Source organism: Halichoerus grypus, chromosome 5 (genome assembly GCF_964656455.1).
Source record: "Halichoerus grypus chromosome 5, mHalGry1.hap1.1, whole genome shotgun sequence".
Lineage (NCBI taxonomy): Eukaryota > Metazoa > Chordata > Mammalia > Carnivora > Phocidae > Halichoerus > Halichoerus grypus.
Window position 1 is genome coordinate 173,538,564 of NC_135716.1, and position 16,731 is coordinate 173,555,294.

General features: G+C 49.4%; 1 protein-coding gene across 3 annotated transcripts in view; it reads left to right on the forward strand.

The window, feature by feature from the left end:
- CAPZB (capping actin protein of muscle Z-line subunit beta) overlaps positions 1-16,731 on the forward strand; it is a 129,754-nt gene that overhangs the window by 51,418 nt on the left and 61,605 nt on the right. For all 3 annotated transcript variants that reach the window (XM_036115551.2, XM_036115549.2, XM_036115550.2), the window contains exon 2: positions 7,568-7,657. In XM_036115551.2, coding sequence (XP_035971444.1) covers positions 7,568-7,657 — 90 coding nt within the window. The remainder of the gene's footprint in view (positions 1-7,567; positions 7,658-16,731) is intronic.

The following is a 16,731-nucleotide window of genomic DNA, read 5'->3' on the forward strand; positions in this document are numbered from 1 at the left end:
CCCATGTCACCCCCAGCACAACTCGTTCCTGAGCCACGTGGCAGAAAACAGATTCGGCTTCTACACAGAGTCGCTTGTTGGGTCACAGATCATACAGGACAAGCCCTGGTTCTGTTAGCCTTCATAAATTGTGGGAAATCAGCCTGGGCTGCAGCGCAGTTTACCTTTGTGCTGTCTGAAGTAAGCCCTTGCTAAGCCTCTCGGGAATGTAAACGAGTGAAGGTCTTGATGAACTGGAGAACAGACTGTAGAGGCCTTGAAGCTTTGGGTGGTTGTTTATGTCTGGACAGATGCTATTAAGTGCAGATCTGCCTCGACCAGACACTAGACCAGGCCAAGCCGGACTTCTGCTCAGAAATCCACGCAGTTTGCGTTACCGCTTATCCTTGAAATTATAAGCTGTGTGTTTGAAAAGGGCACACGGAAACCATATGCACGCTAATGAGGCTTCGACACTGCCTTCTAGCAGGTGGGTCCTGCCAGAAAACGGGAGTCCTCTCCAACTTCTTGGGCTTCCTCCCCTTTCCAGTAAGTTCTGTCCTCCTGTCCTGCCTCTTAAAGGCCCTGGCTCTCCAGTCCCCAGTCCCCTCTCTGGCCAGACCGTCCTCCCACAGTCACTAGAGACATCCTCCTGTATCAGTTACTGTTGCCAGCTAACAATCACCCCGAACCTAGTGACTTAAAACAACAGTAATCATTATGTCCGGTGCTTTCCGTGGGCCAGAAATTCAGGAGGGCTTGCTTGGGTGGTGGTTCTGGCTTGGGGTCTTGAGCTGTTGCACTCAGACAGCTGAAGCTGGAAGAGGGGCATCTAGGGGGCTGGCTGAGATTCTCATGATCCCTCCATGTGGCTCTCCTGTGTGGGCTGGCTTGGGCTTCCTCACAGCATGGCCGCTGTAGGGCCGTCGAACTGTTTACATTGCAGCTTGGGGCTCCAAGCCCAAGTGTTCAGCAAGCAGGGTGAAAATGAACCATCTTTTATGGCTTGGCCTCAGAAATCACATCATCAGATCTGCTGTTCTCTGTCGCGATAGAAACAGTCGCCAAAGCTCTCCCATTTCCAAGGAGGGGGTGCGTAGACTCCACCTCTCAGTGGGAAGAGTGTCAAAGTCACTCCCCGTGAGAGGAGCATGCCGGGTGAGAGATCTTCTTATGGCCATTTTCAGACAATGTAGTCTGTTTAACCTTCTGAGATGCAAGGCTGTTCCTGTCATTCCTCTGTGGAAGAATCTTTAGGGGCTCCTAATCCCTCTGAAGAAGTAGATTTTAAAGTTTTCAAGGCCAGAGAACATGGCACAGAAGGCTTACCTACAAAGGAGACACCACTGCTGGAAGACAGGAGGTCTTGGGCCTGGGCCTGGAGCCTACTTAGAAAACTGCTGCCCTCTGAGCCGTTTGCGGGGAAACCAGCCTGACTGTAGGCTCCTCGAGACAAGGCCCTGGTCACCTCCCAGGGCCGCACCTTCCTCCTGCGTGGGCCTCGCTGTGCACGTTTCTCCCACTGCATCTGCAGAGCCGACCCCCCCCCCCCGCCCCCGCTCGTGTCTGTGCACCCCTGGGTGCATGCAGCCAATGATAACCAGCTCAGGTACTCTTCTCCTGAGAAATCATTTGAGGTTTCCTATACTCCTTAGTATCATCTTTACTGTAACTTTGTTCGCTTTGTGGATAGGTGTGTTCACTGTATTAGACTTTATCACAGGTTGGGACATGTCCTGTCCTTTCATTTCTGCCTAGGGGCTGAATAAATTGTTTGATGAGTATTTCCAAAGTGGTCTATGCCTTCTACTTCATTTAATAGGGCCGGGTTTTACTGCATGCAAATGATGGACAACCCTGGCAGGTGTCTGAATTCCCTAGGAGATTTTTTAAGCTATAATGTTTTATTCAACTTATTATTCTGAAAAACTGTTCTGTTTTAGTCTGTTTTAACGGTTGTTTTACTTGTTGTAGGGTGATTGAAGCAGTTTTGTGCTTTTTCTTGAAGTCATGTGAAAAACTAGCAGAAAGTGAAGCTTTTTCTAAACTGGTTTATATGCTTAAGTGCACACACACACACAGAACACCTACCCCGATCCCGTAGAGCCTCACCAGCCTAAAGCGGGGTAACCATCCCCTCCTTATTCTTTGATATCCTAACAAAGACTCTTCCTTGATTTTTTTTTTTTTAATATGAATTTTGACCACAGCGTTAAGTTCCTGAAGACAGGGACTTTGTTTTATTCACCATTCAGCATCAAAAACCATTCAGTATCAAAAACAGTGCTTGTCACCTAGGAAACACTCAAGTAATGATTGAATGACTAATTGAATGGGCAGCGCACTCTGGAGAGTGAAGTGAAATGGATCATTCTTTGCCTATTTACCTTTCAGCCTGGAAACCACCACCCGTGGGAGGTAGATCTGGTGAAGCACACTGTCCAAAGGAAGGGTCTACAGACGGGAGCAGTTCAGGGTTTGAAGGAACCATCCCAGGGAGAGCCCTTAGTTACGGGATGACTGTCCACACAATAAATAGAAAGCCTGTTAGGGGCAGGAACCAGGGTGGGAATCTCACCCCCGCCTCCCACCCCCACCTCCCACCCCTTCCATCACTGTCTTTCTGGGGTCACCCCTGTTATTGCCCATAGTCCTGGAGCATCTGTGTTTTCTTCACTCTCCGGTGCTGTGTCCTGTCTGGACCCCTCAGGATTTGGGATGACTCCCAGGTGAAGGGCTCCAGTTCACTCTAATTTTAACTTTTTTACAAGCTGTCATTAAGCTTCACCATGTTGCTTTGCTTCTGGGAAGCGTTTAGTCATTTCTTTTAATTTAATGATAGATGTCCTTAGCCCTAGAAATTTATAGAAACATTTCCTAGAAACATTTCCAATTAGAATTCATTGGGATTAATGCAAAATAGGAGTTAGAACATTTTGCAATAGTATTTATTTAGTGTTCTCAAATAGATCCATTCAGACAGAGGACTATGGGGGAGGGAGCCTTTATGCCTCTGGCGCCCTTGGGGGCAAGGCTGTGAGCAGTATACTGGTTTGGGGCGTGTGAGCAGGCTCCATGGAAGGTGGATACAATATCTTTTCATGTTGATCTTTCCCGGCCAAGTTAGGACTCGCTCTTCCTAGATAATACACTGCTCAATTTCTAGTTTATCTCCTCTGACTCCCTGTATGTTCTGGGTGAAGGTTTCAGTGTAGCCAGGTTTACTTCTGTCTGATTTTGTTTTTGTTCTCAGGAAGATTATTATTAATATCCAGTTGAGAATATCTCTGAAGACCAGAAGTTTTTAGGGGTGATGAGTGGTCTTTGAATTAGAATTATATATAAAATGTTTCTGTGAATGTGCGGTTTTCTGGAGCCTTAGCTTTGATCAGAGTCTGGGAATCTGCAGTCCCCCAAAATGATTGTTTTATTTTTAGTTTTTAAAAAGATTTTAGGGGCGCCTGGCCGGCTCAGTCTGTTGAGCGTTTGCCTTCGGCTCAGGTCATGATCCCTGGGTCCTGGGATCGAGCCCCACGTCGGGCTCCCTGCTCAGCGGGGAGCCTGCTTCTCCCTCTCCTGCTCCCCCTGCTGTGCTCTCTCGCTCTCTGTCAAATAAATAAAATCTTTTAAAAATTAAAAAAAATAAATAAAAAGATTTTATTTTTTTTAAAGTAATCTCTACACCCAGTGTGGGGCTCGAATCCACAACCCCGGGATTAAGAGTTGCATGCTCCACCAACTGAGCCAGCCAGGCGCCCCCAAAATGAGTGTTTTGTTTTGTTTGTTTATTTATTTATATATATATATTTATTTATTTATTTTAGAAAGAGTGAGAGCATGGGTGAGCAGGGGGAGGGAGAGAGAGAATCCCAAGTAGACTCCCCACAGAGCATGGAGCCCGATGTGGGGCTCGATCTCAGGACCTTGAGATGATGACCTGAAACCAAGAGTCGGACGCTTCACTGACTGAGCCCCCCCCCCAATTGGTGTTTTAAATCAGGGTTTTCAGACTTGACTCTGGCATTTGGGGCCAGGTTGTTGGGGTCTGTCCTCTGCCTTGTAGAATGTTTAGAAGCATCCCTGGTCCCTGCCCATTAAATGCCAGTAGCTCTTCCTCCCCCAGTGAGGACAACCAAAAGATACCTCCATACATTGCCAAATGTCTCCTGGGGGTTTGTGGGGAGGGCAGACTCAACCCCAGTTGAGAAACACTAGTACGCACCTTTTTTTCAATAGACATGATTTTTTAGTTTTTGGTTCACGGGAAAATTGAGCAGAAGGTACAGAGTGCCCATATATTCCCTGCCCCCACACATGCATGGCCTTCCCACTAAAAACAGCCTTCCCCACGGGCGTTACAGCTGCGGAACATACACCGACACATCATAGTCACTCACTCCTTAGTGTCCACTAGGATTCACTCTTGGTGTCGTACAGGCTGTGGGCTTGGACAGATGTGTAATGATGCGTCTCCACCATGAGAGTGGCACGCGGAGTAGCTTCACCGTCCTGAAAATCCTCTTCCCCTTCAGTCCCTGGCAACCACTGATCTTTTGACTGTCTCCATAGTTCTGCCTTTTCCAGAACGTCACATAGTTGGAATCATACAGTATGTAGCCTCTTCAGACTGGCTTCTTTCACTTAGTCATGTGCATTGAAGGTTCCTCCATGTCTTTTCATGCTTGATAGCTTATTTCTTTTTAGCGCTGAATAATATTCCAGTGTCTGGATGGACCACACATTGTTTATCCATTTACCTGCCGAAGGACATCTTGGTTGCTTCCAAGTTTTGGCAGTTGTGAATAAAGCTGTTATAACATTTGTGTGCCAATTTTTGTATGGAAATAAGTTTTCCGCTCCTTTGGGTAAATACCAAGGAGTGCAGTTGCTGGATCGTATGGTGAGACTGTGTTTAGTTTTGTAAGAAACTGCCACACTGTCTTCGAAGTTGGTTGTGTACCATTTTTCGTTCCCACCAGCAGTGAGTCAGAGTTCCTGTTGCTCCACATCCTTGTCAGCAATCAGAGTCCTGGATTTTGGCCATTCTAATAGGTACATAATGGGATTTCATTGTCGCTTTAATTTGCATTTCCCTGGTAACAAATGATGTGGAGCATCTTTTCATATTCTTTATTTGCCATCTGTAAGTCTTCTTTAGGGAGGTGTATGTTTAGGTCTTTGGCTCATTAGTTTACATCTTTTAACTAGTTTGGAATCATTTAGGGTGTTCTCTTCCGGCACCGTTGTGGGGGTAGGGGTGGGGATACACAGCTGTTTATGGAGTTTGAGCACAGAGCTCCAGTTTATAGCAACAGGAAAGATTTCAGGGTTGGGTTGAGTGGGGCAAATGTTGTAATATATATATATATATTTTAAAATGTTTTAAAAATATTTATAACATGTATTTATACACATACACAGAAAATGCTCCCAAACACATACTACTATATATTAAGAATGCCACAGATACTGAGTCATTGCAACAACCCTATGACTGTCCCCATTTTATGGATACATAGAGGCTTGGAGAGGTTAAGAAATTTGCCCAAGGTTATAGTTAATGAATGGCAGGACTGGAAATCGAATATAAGTCTCTCTCATGGCAACTCAGTTTGTCTGTGTCCTCAACCCTTGAAGGGGTGTGAGAATGTCTTCCCATGCCAGCAGGCCAGACTCGTGTCACCGTGGCATCGGCCGGCATAGAAGGCATGGCACCAGCAGGGAATTCATGGTTGCTAGAATGTGTCACCAGACAGAACAAGTGCTACGCCATTTCTGGGGGGAGTGAGTGTGTGTGTGTCTTTGTAGGGTAGTAGCCACTTTGTTGTGTATCCCAGAATAAATTGTCCCTGATAACCACCTTCAACAGGGGGCAGGTTTGTTGTTTCTTTTTAAAAAACAGCCTGCTCTGAGGGGCGCCTGGGTGGCTCAGTCGTTAAGCATCTGCCTTCGGCTCAGGTCATGATCCCAGGGTCCTGGGATCGAGCCCCGCATCGGGCTCTCTGTTCAGCAGGGAGCCTGCTTCTCCCTCTCCCACTCTGCCTGCTTGTGTTCCCTCTCTCACTGTCTCTCTCTGTCAAATAAATAAATAAAATCTTTAAAAAATAAAAAAATAAAAATAAAAAACAGCCTGCTCTGTATGTCCAGTCAGTTACATGGGAATGAAATAGCCTCCAGTTAACTTGATGTGTTAGTTCTTTGGTGAAATACAGAGTGGGTCCTTGTCCCATAGCCTGTTTGTGGTTAATATCCCTGGAGTGTAGATGGTCATATTCAAAGGTTCTTTTTCATTACAGTCGATTATGGCATTTCCAGGATTATTTTATATATTTTATGAAGATTCTTTAGCGTGTTGATTTAGGTCTTCTAAAGATTCTGAGATTGGTCTGGGCACGTGAGAACGGTGCCTCTGATGGGATTGTCGGCTGCCTCAGCTGTACTTCTGGGGGGGAGGGGGGGCGTGCCGTGGTCTTCCCTGCTCTGCCGCGGCCACCTTAACTCACCTTTCTTGTCATACCTCCTGAGGTCTAGCCTTTTGTGTCGCAGCCCGCTGGGCACTGAATTTACTCTCACTTTACCCCCACTCCGTTCCTTCCTCCTCCTCCCGCCTCCATTATTGATCACATATTGATGATGACTGGCGCGTGGTGGCTCTGAGTAAATAGTTGCATCCTGAATGTCCGGTGAGGTGAGTCCTGGGAGCACGCAGTGTGGTCTTTATCCTCCTGGGCCCCTGCAGCAGCAGTGGCCCCAGTTTGCCGCACTTGTCTGCTCTGCAGCTGGAGCCGCCTCTTCCACTGGAGATGCTCCGGGTCTCGGTTGCCTTTGCAAGGGACTGGCACCTGGGGACACGTCCCAGGCTTCAGTTGAATGACAAGCACTTTAACCTTGGTGCGCATCTTGCCACTTGTTCTTTGCCTGGCTTTGTCCCTGGCCTGGAGCTCATCAAGGAACCTGGCTCGAATGTCCAGAACAAAGCCTAACTTGGCTCGAATGTCCAGGAGAAAGCCTAACTTGCTGCTCGAGCATGCTCCCTCGCAGGGCCGATCAGGAGGTAACACATTTGCATCTCCCGTGGTCCGCTGAATTGGAAAAGGAAAGCCGAGGAGGCTTTGAGGTGTGGGTGGAACTCCGGCCCACTTCCCACTTTGAGTATCTTCCACACATCTCCACGTGAGATAGATGGTGCTGTCACAGAGCCTGTCCCCCCACTCTCCAGGAGGTGTTGGAGGGCCCACTGTGGGCCTGCTTGGTGTTAGAATATCTGGGGGGCGGGGGAGAATACCCTGGGCAAGCTGAAACTGCAAGGACGTTCCTCCTGTCTCCCCCAGATTTTATTTATTTGAGAGTGAGTGAGCACAAGCTGGGGGGTGGGGGAGGACAAAGGGAGAGGGAGAAGCAGGCTCCCTGCTGAGCAGGAGGCCCTTGACGAGGGGCTTGATCCTAGGACCCTGAGATCATGACCTGAGCCCAAGGCAGATGCTTAACCGACTGAGCCACCCAGGTGCCCCAAGGATGCTTTTTAAAAAGGGGTTTCAGTGTTTCTGTTGGCAAAATGACCTAGACACTTCTGTTTCTCTTCTCACAGAGTGACCAGCAGCTGGACTGTGCCTTGGACTTGATGAGGCGCCTGCCTCCACAGCAAATCGAGAAGAACCTCAGTGACCTGATCGACCTGGTACGAGCTTTGTTCATATGGTTTCGTTTGGGCTGTGGCTCATAATTGATTGCCTCTGTGTGCCTTTTTCCATGCGGTGTTCCAAACCCAGAAGAAACCTTCCACCACCACCACCACCCAGTTCTGAGAGTCCTCCCTGCGGTTGTCTCTCAGAGCCAGCTGGGTTAAGAAAGTCCAAGAAGGAGCTCAGAAGTTGATCTCTGTCCCCTTGCCCCAGCTACATGTTTTCAGTCTCCAGAAGCTTGCATTTCAGCACGGGGAGGAAGAGGCCACACACACACAGTGGGCATTCAGCAGTGCCTGGTGCCAGCCTTCCTTCGTTTCTTTGCTGTTGTGGAAGTCCCTCCAGCCAAGACAGTACAAAATCTATCCTATAAAATAGTTCACGGGGCTTCACTTCTTTGACCAGTACAAAACACAAAAGTCAGCTGTCAAAGAGCTCATCACATCTATTTTTTAAATCTGTATTTTTTTAAAATTCAGAATAACTTCTCAAAATGATGCCTCAGATTAACTGGCACCATAATATCATTTGAAATGTCTCAAAATATTTAAGTAAAATCCATAAAGCGATGGAAAATATTGAAAAGAAGTAAGATAAACTAAAATCAGGCCCCAAGAGGCCAACTGAGTTACTAGCTTATTTGGCCAGTGCGTTCCGGCTCTGGTGCTGAGTCCTCTGTTGTGTTCGCTGCACCCCTGTCTCCTGGGATGTGATGATCCGCTGCCGGCCATGGCTCGGTGACCAGGTGTCTTTTACAGTAATGGTTTGAAAACGTGTCCATATGCTGTAGTGATGCTTCATTCCACCGTCTGACTTGAGAGCGATGGTACTAGGAGAAGCATTCTTGCCCGAGACTCGTGTCATTCAGAGAGAGGACTTCGCAGCTGTCCGTGGCTTGTCGTCACAACCACGCATGCTTACAGGCACCGCCGGATGAGGGGGGTGAACGCGCCAGCCTGTGCCGGTGACACCCCCGCAAGTGAGGAGGGGGAGGTTTCTTGAGGTCAGTGGCCCTGATGAGAAAGGCAGCCACAGGCCCTTGTGATGGGAGGAAGGTAGACTTAAAGACGTGATGGGTCCCGGCTGACACGACAACGTGTGAGGTGAGTGTGAAAGAAGAGAGCGCAGCCTGTCTTGTGTGCGGAATGGGGTGAGAACCAGAGTCAGGGAGGCGCCATCAGCCCCCGCGGCGGACTGAGTGCTGGCGAGGGCTGTGGTGGCAGGCCCCGTCTGGAAGGGCAGTGGCCCCTTTGCCCCAGCTGCTCGCCATTGCCCTGTGGGAGGACGATCCTCTGTGACTTGATTTCCGACTTGTCTGGAGAAGCCGAACTTTTGGAGTTTGAGTGAGACCTCCTGGTTTTTCAGCATCGGCCCAAACATGGGATTGGTTAGATCTGGTTTTGTATAGCATGTGACTTGGGGGATGGGGCGGGTTAGGTGGGGGCTGTCGAGTGAAAGCAGTCTTTGCTGGGAAATCCTGACATATACAGTTGGACAGTCGCAAGGGGTCCTTGCAGGTCAGAGGGAGGGCTTGAACTTGGGGCGGTAGTTATTGTCGCCGTCCCCCACTCGCTGAGCCTGGTGCGCAGCGCACCGTGCCGTGCGGTTTGCTTGCTTGGCCTGGTGTGACTCCCAGCCCTACGGGGCAGCGGCCTGGGGCGTGCTGTGTTGCTTCACGTTTCTCTTGGTCGGAGATTTTTGCTTGATCGTATGTGGCAGAGGTGGGCGAAGGCTGATGGTGGGATCTGATCCCTAATTGGGTCAGCGGCAGAGGCTTCTTTGTCTTTAAACTCAGCATGAAAGCATGCTTGGCTGAGTTTAAACCTAGTGTGCCAATTTAGCTATTACTGTATTTTGGAAATCAACCGAACAGAGAAGAAATGATTGAATTTTTCTCAGGAGACCCTTCTTGGTGTTTAACAGGCTGTTTTGTTCTTATGGCAACGGAAGTGTGTTTTCTCTGCGATCCCCCTGGTCAGTCTTGATCTCGGAGACGGGCACAGAGCTGCTTTTACAGGAACCCGCTCAGCTGCTGCCTCTGCTGGGTCTGGCACAGGTACTTGGGCCCGGCCCGAAAACCGCAGCCCTGATGGTGAGTGAGGGAGAACCTTAGGAGCTATCTCTCACCTCAGCCACACACTGGGTGCTCCCCCAGGTCGGCCCTGGCATGCGGTTTGCAGAGGCTCCTTGGGCCCCGCTCGAAGTACCACACTGTTCCTGTCGCTGAGGGGGGACGTGCTATGTGGCCGCCCACAGGTTACCGTCAGAACGCACTGCCTTTCCCCTTGCAACTTTGTCTTCTGCAGAACATGGCTGGAGAGGGGGATGGAGGCAGACCTAGGTTGCGGGTTCGACAACCGACAGATGCCAGCACCTGCCGCGTGCCCAGGACTGAGCTGGACGCGGTGGTTTGTGTTAGTGCTTCAGCGGGTTTTCACAGTCCCCCTTGAATGTACCTAGGACCACTTCACCTCTTTTGTATGATTGAGACTCTCAGGAAGAAGCCAGGCAGCCCCAGGAGTCCCAGTTCCTTCTGCAGGGGTAACTCTGCTGGGCCCCTTTGCGTGACTCACTCACACCCAGAACAACAGATTAAATGCGGTGTGTCTTCCTGACATGTCCGTCTGAACTGTTAGGGGGCAAAGTGTTAAATAATTCATTAGTAATCTAAAATACTAAAACATCTGTTTTATGGAGAATAATTTAGAGTTCCTGTAATTAAAAACAACAGCAGCAGCGCTAGAGACCTGAAAGACAGCCCCTCATCAGAGCCGGGCCACGTGGGATTAGCAGTTCACTTTTGTCCATCGCTCCGTGGGGGGGCTGGAGAGGCGCCGACTGCCCCTCGCCAGGTTGTGTGGAGGCCAGCCTTGGGCCCCTTCTACCTCCTGAGGCTGAACAGGAGGCCATAGTAGATTCCCATCATCCAGAATGGGCTGGGGAATCGGTGTTCTCATTAATTTTTTAATTTGAAGTATGATAAATGTCAGAATGGAAATGGGGCATGGCTTTTCGCCGAATTAGGATCTGGTAAAGCACACCTCGTTAAAACTCTACTGACATGCTTCAAAAGCCACTTTTTGATTAATGGCCTTGCTTCAAGGTCCCTGCTCTGCACCGTAGTGTATGAGGGGTGTTTGGGCTGGTTTTGTACAAGGTCCTATGACCAGTCCTAGAAATTACTTCTTTGAATGTTTTCCTTTCGTTGCTGCTATTTTTCTCTTTGCCCTGGGAATGACAGGGGGGGGGTTTTGTTTTGTTTTTAACTGGGTCTGCAGAATTCCGTCCCTTCTTTCAAGAGCTGGTCCATGCTGAGTGTACTGCTGGGTCTCTGAAGTTCACTCGCAGTTTTATTTCTTCCCAGAGCTGTGATTGCAGAAAACTCCCACCATTCTGGGTCCATCTAGGAGCCGTGGGTCCAGGCCTTTGTTTCACGTAATCTGGGATCAGTCAGATGTTTTCAGAGCAGCGAATGCACTGCTCGGTGCAAATTGGAATCATTCCTCCCATGCTCACCTGCCTAAAATAATGAAGGGGAGATAGTTGTTTTCAAGAAAAGTCTCCAATTTTAAGACTGACAAGAATGTTAGGATTTGCCAGCATTCTCCATGTAGGGAATGGCCACGCTTAGATGTTGGAGCCAGAGAACCGTAGGGGAATTTATCCGGTCCACCAGCGGTCCAGTTAGAGTCGTATGAAAGAGAAATGCGGCGTATGCTTGGCAGCCAGGCCAAGGCAGCCCAATTTATCATGCCAGATGAGCTTTCCTTCTTCTCTTTTCTTTCCAGCATCAGAGCTTTTGCTGCCTTGGGATTATGGTGCATGCTGGGATTGGTGGGAAATGACCTTCCTTTGCAGATGGCCAGACCATCATTTTATTACATATTAATCCCATTGTACTAGAGTGAAGCCAGCTGAAATCCGTTGTTAAGCCATTTCAAAAATACCCACTCGTCCATGTGGGCCAAGAATCATATGATGTTTAGATGCTCCCTTGGCTTCCTACACTTTGACCTTCTATGGCTTTACTCTGCACACTGGCAATAATAGCCAAAACTTGGCTGGGCTGTATTTTGAGCCCTGAGCTGAGGAAGGAGTTTGTTTCTGCAAATTGGCATCCAGCAGGCCATCCGTCCTTTGCCCTTTTTAAGAGCAGACCAAAAATAGCCCTAAATCTGTTTAACCAGTCAGGAGAGTCTTTGCCTGCAAACGTTAGTTGTTTCATTTTTAATTCATTCTCTCTTCTGTGCTGTAGCCACCCAAAGGTCCAGCTTGTGGGTGTCCCCAGACCTTACTCAAGCGCGGGAGAGGGCATCAGCTGGGAAAGCCCCTGAACCATCCTGGCCAGGCCTGTGGGTTAGAGGTGCTTCGACTGGGGAGCTGAGAAGCGTGGTCGGTTTTCATAGCAGCATATCCCTCTTCTTCGTAGCAGCCAGAATTGCCCTCCGAAAATAGAAAGGGCCAGCTGGGTGCGGGGTTTTGCCCTGCCGGCCTCGGCAGGACCTGTGTTTCGAATGGCTTGCAGAAACCATCGACCTCTTGGCAGCGTGAGGGCTGCAGGGAGCATGCGATTCTTCAGGCCTGACCGCTCAGAAGGCTGGGGTGCACGCGGTGTACTTGGGCACTGGGGGCCCAGCAGATAAGCTTTAAGTCTCCAAGAACCTGCACTCCGTGAAGCAGCCGGGAGAGCCAAGCTCCACACTTGTGATTGCTGAAATGAAGGCGAATATTGTATTTAATGGTTCATTAATATTGTTACCTGTCTGATTTTTGCTAAGCATTGTTACTCAGTTTTCAGTCTTTAATGGCGGAACCAACGAGTTCTGGAAATTATTCTCCAGTGGTAGCTGTGTGGAATGAAGTACCAAACTCAGCTCTGTCCCCAGGCGATGAAGACTTGCTGGGTGTGGGGAACAGGGTCCTGCAGGCCAAGATGATCCAGTTTATCTGTGCTCAGCAGTGAGGAGGCTTGTGTTTTCTTCCTGCCTGACTTGCCACTTAACCTTCACCATTTAAAAGTGGTCTCACACTGGCATTTTTTCCTCCTTTGTTTCAGAGGCGACATTTAAAAGGTCTTCTCCTTTCTTTTTTTTTTTTTTTTTTTTTTAGATTTTATTTATTTATTTGACAGAGACACAGCGAGAGAGGGAACACAAGCAGGGGGAGTGGGAGAGAGAGAAGCAGGCTTCCCGCGGAGCAGGGAGCCCGATGTGGGGCTCGATCCCAGGACCCTGGGATCATGACCTGAGCCGAAGGCAGATGCCCAACGACTGAGCCACCCAGGCGCCCCGGTCTTCTCCTTTCTAAAGGGGTCTTAGCTTAAGTGGGTGACAAGTTAATGGATTCAAGCCCACATTTCCTGAGCACCCACTCTGAGTCAGGCACTGTGCTCAGCCCTGGGAAGAAATGCAGCGTTTATTCCTTGGTTCTCCTTCCACAGGAGAAAATGCCAGGATCCTAAAACTTGACCCCTGATGAGAATGACCTTGGCTGGGTTCTCAGCCCATTGGTCTTCACTGTCTCATCAGCTCCAAGGAGGGCTGTCAAAAGTTACTTTTTCTAGAAGAATTTCACGTCCACTGTTGGTCAAATGCTCTTCCAGGTGCTGGCGATACAAGATGAAAGGCCTGGCTCCATAGAGCTGGCATTTAGTGGAGACTTTAGGGAAGACTTCCAGAAGAAGGAAGACTTGGCCAAGGCCAGCTTGGCACTCGGTGTCTACCAAGCAGATACCCTGCCGGCACATTTGTTTGTCTTTACTTTTGAGTGAAGGTGGTCCAAGCTCTTTAATGGTTGTGCCCAACCAGCAGTGAGTGTCTGCCCTCTCCCCTGACTCTGCTGGCCACCTTTATCTGGCCTCTCTGTTCCCCAGGTTATTCTGCCAGAGCATTCCTGACAGTCGAGCAAATACCCATCTTTGGAGTTTGGGGGGCAAATCCCAAAGTGGCTGCCTGGAGTAGAGAATTTTATGTTTCTTCTCTTTGAATAATTACATTTCAGTGTGCAACATGCCCACATGTAAGACATTTTAATATAAAAAGAATGCTTTCTGCACTGAAGCCTTAAGTCGAGTTGAGGCTCAGGGAAGTTGGCCTTTTCCCGCCTGAGGCTTGGTGAGTGGGCCTCCCAGCTGGGCGTCATCTTCCCCCCGCTGGGCACCCACGAGCTGAGCTGTGGGTCAGGGGTCCCCCACTGACACACCATGGACGCATGGGCTGGGGCTGGTGCATGGTGGTTTTGGAGCCCTGTGCCAGACCCCATTCGCTGGTAGTGAGGGAAGTTAATGTCGGGTGGGGGCACTTGGCTTCCGGCTTCCATTCTCCCCGTTCGTCCTGGTCCTCAGGTCTGCCCAGAGTCTGCGGGGAAGTTTTCTCTCCCAGGCCGGATATTGTCTCTGGAGCAGGAGCAGGGAATGGATCGAATAATTGGTAATTATGCAAAAGCCTCCGCACAGTCTCTGTTGCACTGATGTTTCTGAGAGTATCCTGAGCTTCCCTGCAGGCGACACTGAGCTGCAGTTCCCATTTTACAAGGGGAAAAGCATTCCAGCCAAGGGCCTCCAGCAGTATTTTAATGAACTCCATTCCTCGGAAAGTTGTGGTGAGCCTTTTCATGCAAGTGTTTTTGCTCTTTGAATGGACTGCAGCTGTGGGGACTAAAAGCTAGGGAGGGGAGAAAGCAGCCCCTGGACCGAGGTGCTGAACTGGCCCCCTATTCCCCGCCCAGGGCTGCCTCTCCAGAGCAAGATGGCCCTGCATGACCCCAGCCTGTTGCGGAGGCGAGGACCCTGCCACCTAATGGCGCGGCCTCCTTGTAAATGAGGACAGAATGGCATGATTGGCTTGGAAGGGGAAGTGGGGCTCCCTGGGGTGCCCTCCCCTGACCTGCTCCCTCATAGATGTGCCCTGGGGAAGTTATTTGAAATTCTGATGAGTTCTCTTATATGCAGAAGAATGGGCCCTCATTTGATCCAATTAAGAATGAGATGGATTGCCTCCTGCGCAAGCAGCCCAGACAATTAAAACTTGAAGCCAAGTGAATGAAGGAGAAAAGTACGGGGGCGGGGGGGGGGGGGGCGGGGGAGGCATTTGCTTTCCTTTGTGCGCACGGGTTCCTTGGGGAGCCATGACTGTTTCCAGGAGACCTCAATGACGTGTCCGCCGGTCCTGAGCAGATCTAGAGCTGTAATGGCAGATGACTCATTATGGCCAGGGGCTCAAAATGCTCCAAAACTAGGTTATTTGAAAGCAGTCTGCTGTCACGGTAGATGTCAGCCATCCAGTTCACTTCTGTTGTTTTTCCGAGGAAATTCTAAAGTTCTAAATAGAAATTTTGTGTTTGGGCTCAGATTTAGAATTTGACTCTCCCTTCTTTTCATTCTTCGTAAAGTCATTTTAGGATGAATGAAAGTCATTCTAAAGTCTTCCTAAAGTCATTTTCAGTGAATGACATGGATAAATAGCTTTAATGGAGACCCATCAGATGTCAAAGCACTGATTTATACAGACCACTTTATTATACTTTTGTCACCTGGTTTAATCTTCTCAGCCACTCTGTAAGGTGAGTGGGCAGCTCCCCTTTTATAGCTGAGGACGGCGAGGATGTTCCACAGCGGACGTGGGACCAGGGGAAAGTCAAGCCCAGCTGTTGCTTCAGCGTACTGTCCACTGGATTACAGTCTTAAGGATGAAAACCTGATAGTATGTCATTTCTTCTATGTCCTGCTAAAATGATCTTTTCAGGTGAAACTGTAAAAGAAATTTGTGATGAGGGCAGGCTAGTGGCCATGGAACTTGTAAGTGCCTCAGGAGAAAAGCCTCCGTAAACTTCTCTTCCTGCCTCTTTCGGTTGCAAGCTCCATCAGAGCTACCTGATTCTGCTTGGCCTGCTGTTGGGAGCCGTGGACTCAGTGGGAATAGTGATGCGGAGTGAAACCATCAGTAACTGACCCTCAGCACGTGCGCGCACCCACCCACCCACACACACTCACACACTGTGCCCTGTGTGTGTGTTTGGGCAGGGGGTGCTCTTTAAAAGAGCGTTCTGTCCGAACACAAGTAGCAGGCCACTATTTCTTCTTTCAGTTAATAAAGCAAATCTAGAAATTTTAGGAAGAGCAAGTTCGTTCTTGCACTGCAAGAGTTAAAGGGATGGGTCAGGAAGGTGACTACCTTTAAATCAAATGTACCAGCATCAGCACACAACCCAGTTAAGGCACCTGGGGTGGGAGGGCAGGATCCCGTTGGCGGCCGCAGGACTGCGGGAGCAGCTGGGCATGGGCTCCCCGAGCTCAGACCCGAGAGGCAGGAGCGAGCGGAGTTGGCCCGCTCAGCACCGGGCCCCCTCACGGAGGCGCTCAGCATGTATTATAAGTGACATTCATGTTTCGATGGGAAGAAACAATGGATTGTTCGATCAGATTGCTGAAACAACTAAAGACGTTGAAGGCAGACAAGCTAAGAATTTCTTGCCCGGCCCGTGCTCATCCGCTCCTGGACTAACCTGAAGTGGACAGGCAAGAAGCAGAGGGAAGCCTCAACGGTATTTGGTGCTGAGGTGGGGGAGGCCTTGTTCCTAAGGTGTAGAAACTAAAGCCAAAAGGATGGCTTATGATCACCTGCAATTTTAACTTAAAGGCTGAAATAAAATTAAATGAAAGGACTGAGAACAAACTCTGAAAAGTGTTTGTCACTTTTGCCACAGTGAATGTTCCTCCCTAAATCTTGAGAAAGCGCCTTCTGAGGCTGTCACTGTGGTTCCCATTGGACAGAAGCAGCAGCAGGGGCGCCTGGGTGGCTCAGTCGTTGAGCGTCTGCCTTTGGCTCGGGTCATGATCCCGGGGTCCTGGGATCGAGCTCCGCATCGGGCTCCCTGCTCCGCGGGGAGCCTGCTTCTCCCTCTCCCACTCCCCCTGCTTGTGTTCCCTCTCTTGCTGTGTGTCTCTCTGTCAAATAAATAAATAAAATCTTAAAAAAAAAAAAAAAAAAAAAGCGGCAGCAGGGGCCCGGGCATCTTGGCCAAGGTCACCAGGTGGCCGTGGTGGAGCCAAGCTTTGCACCCAGGCAGTCCA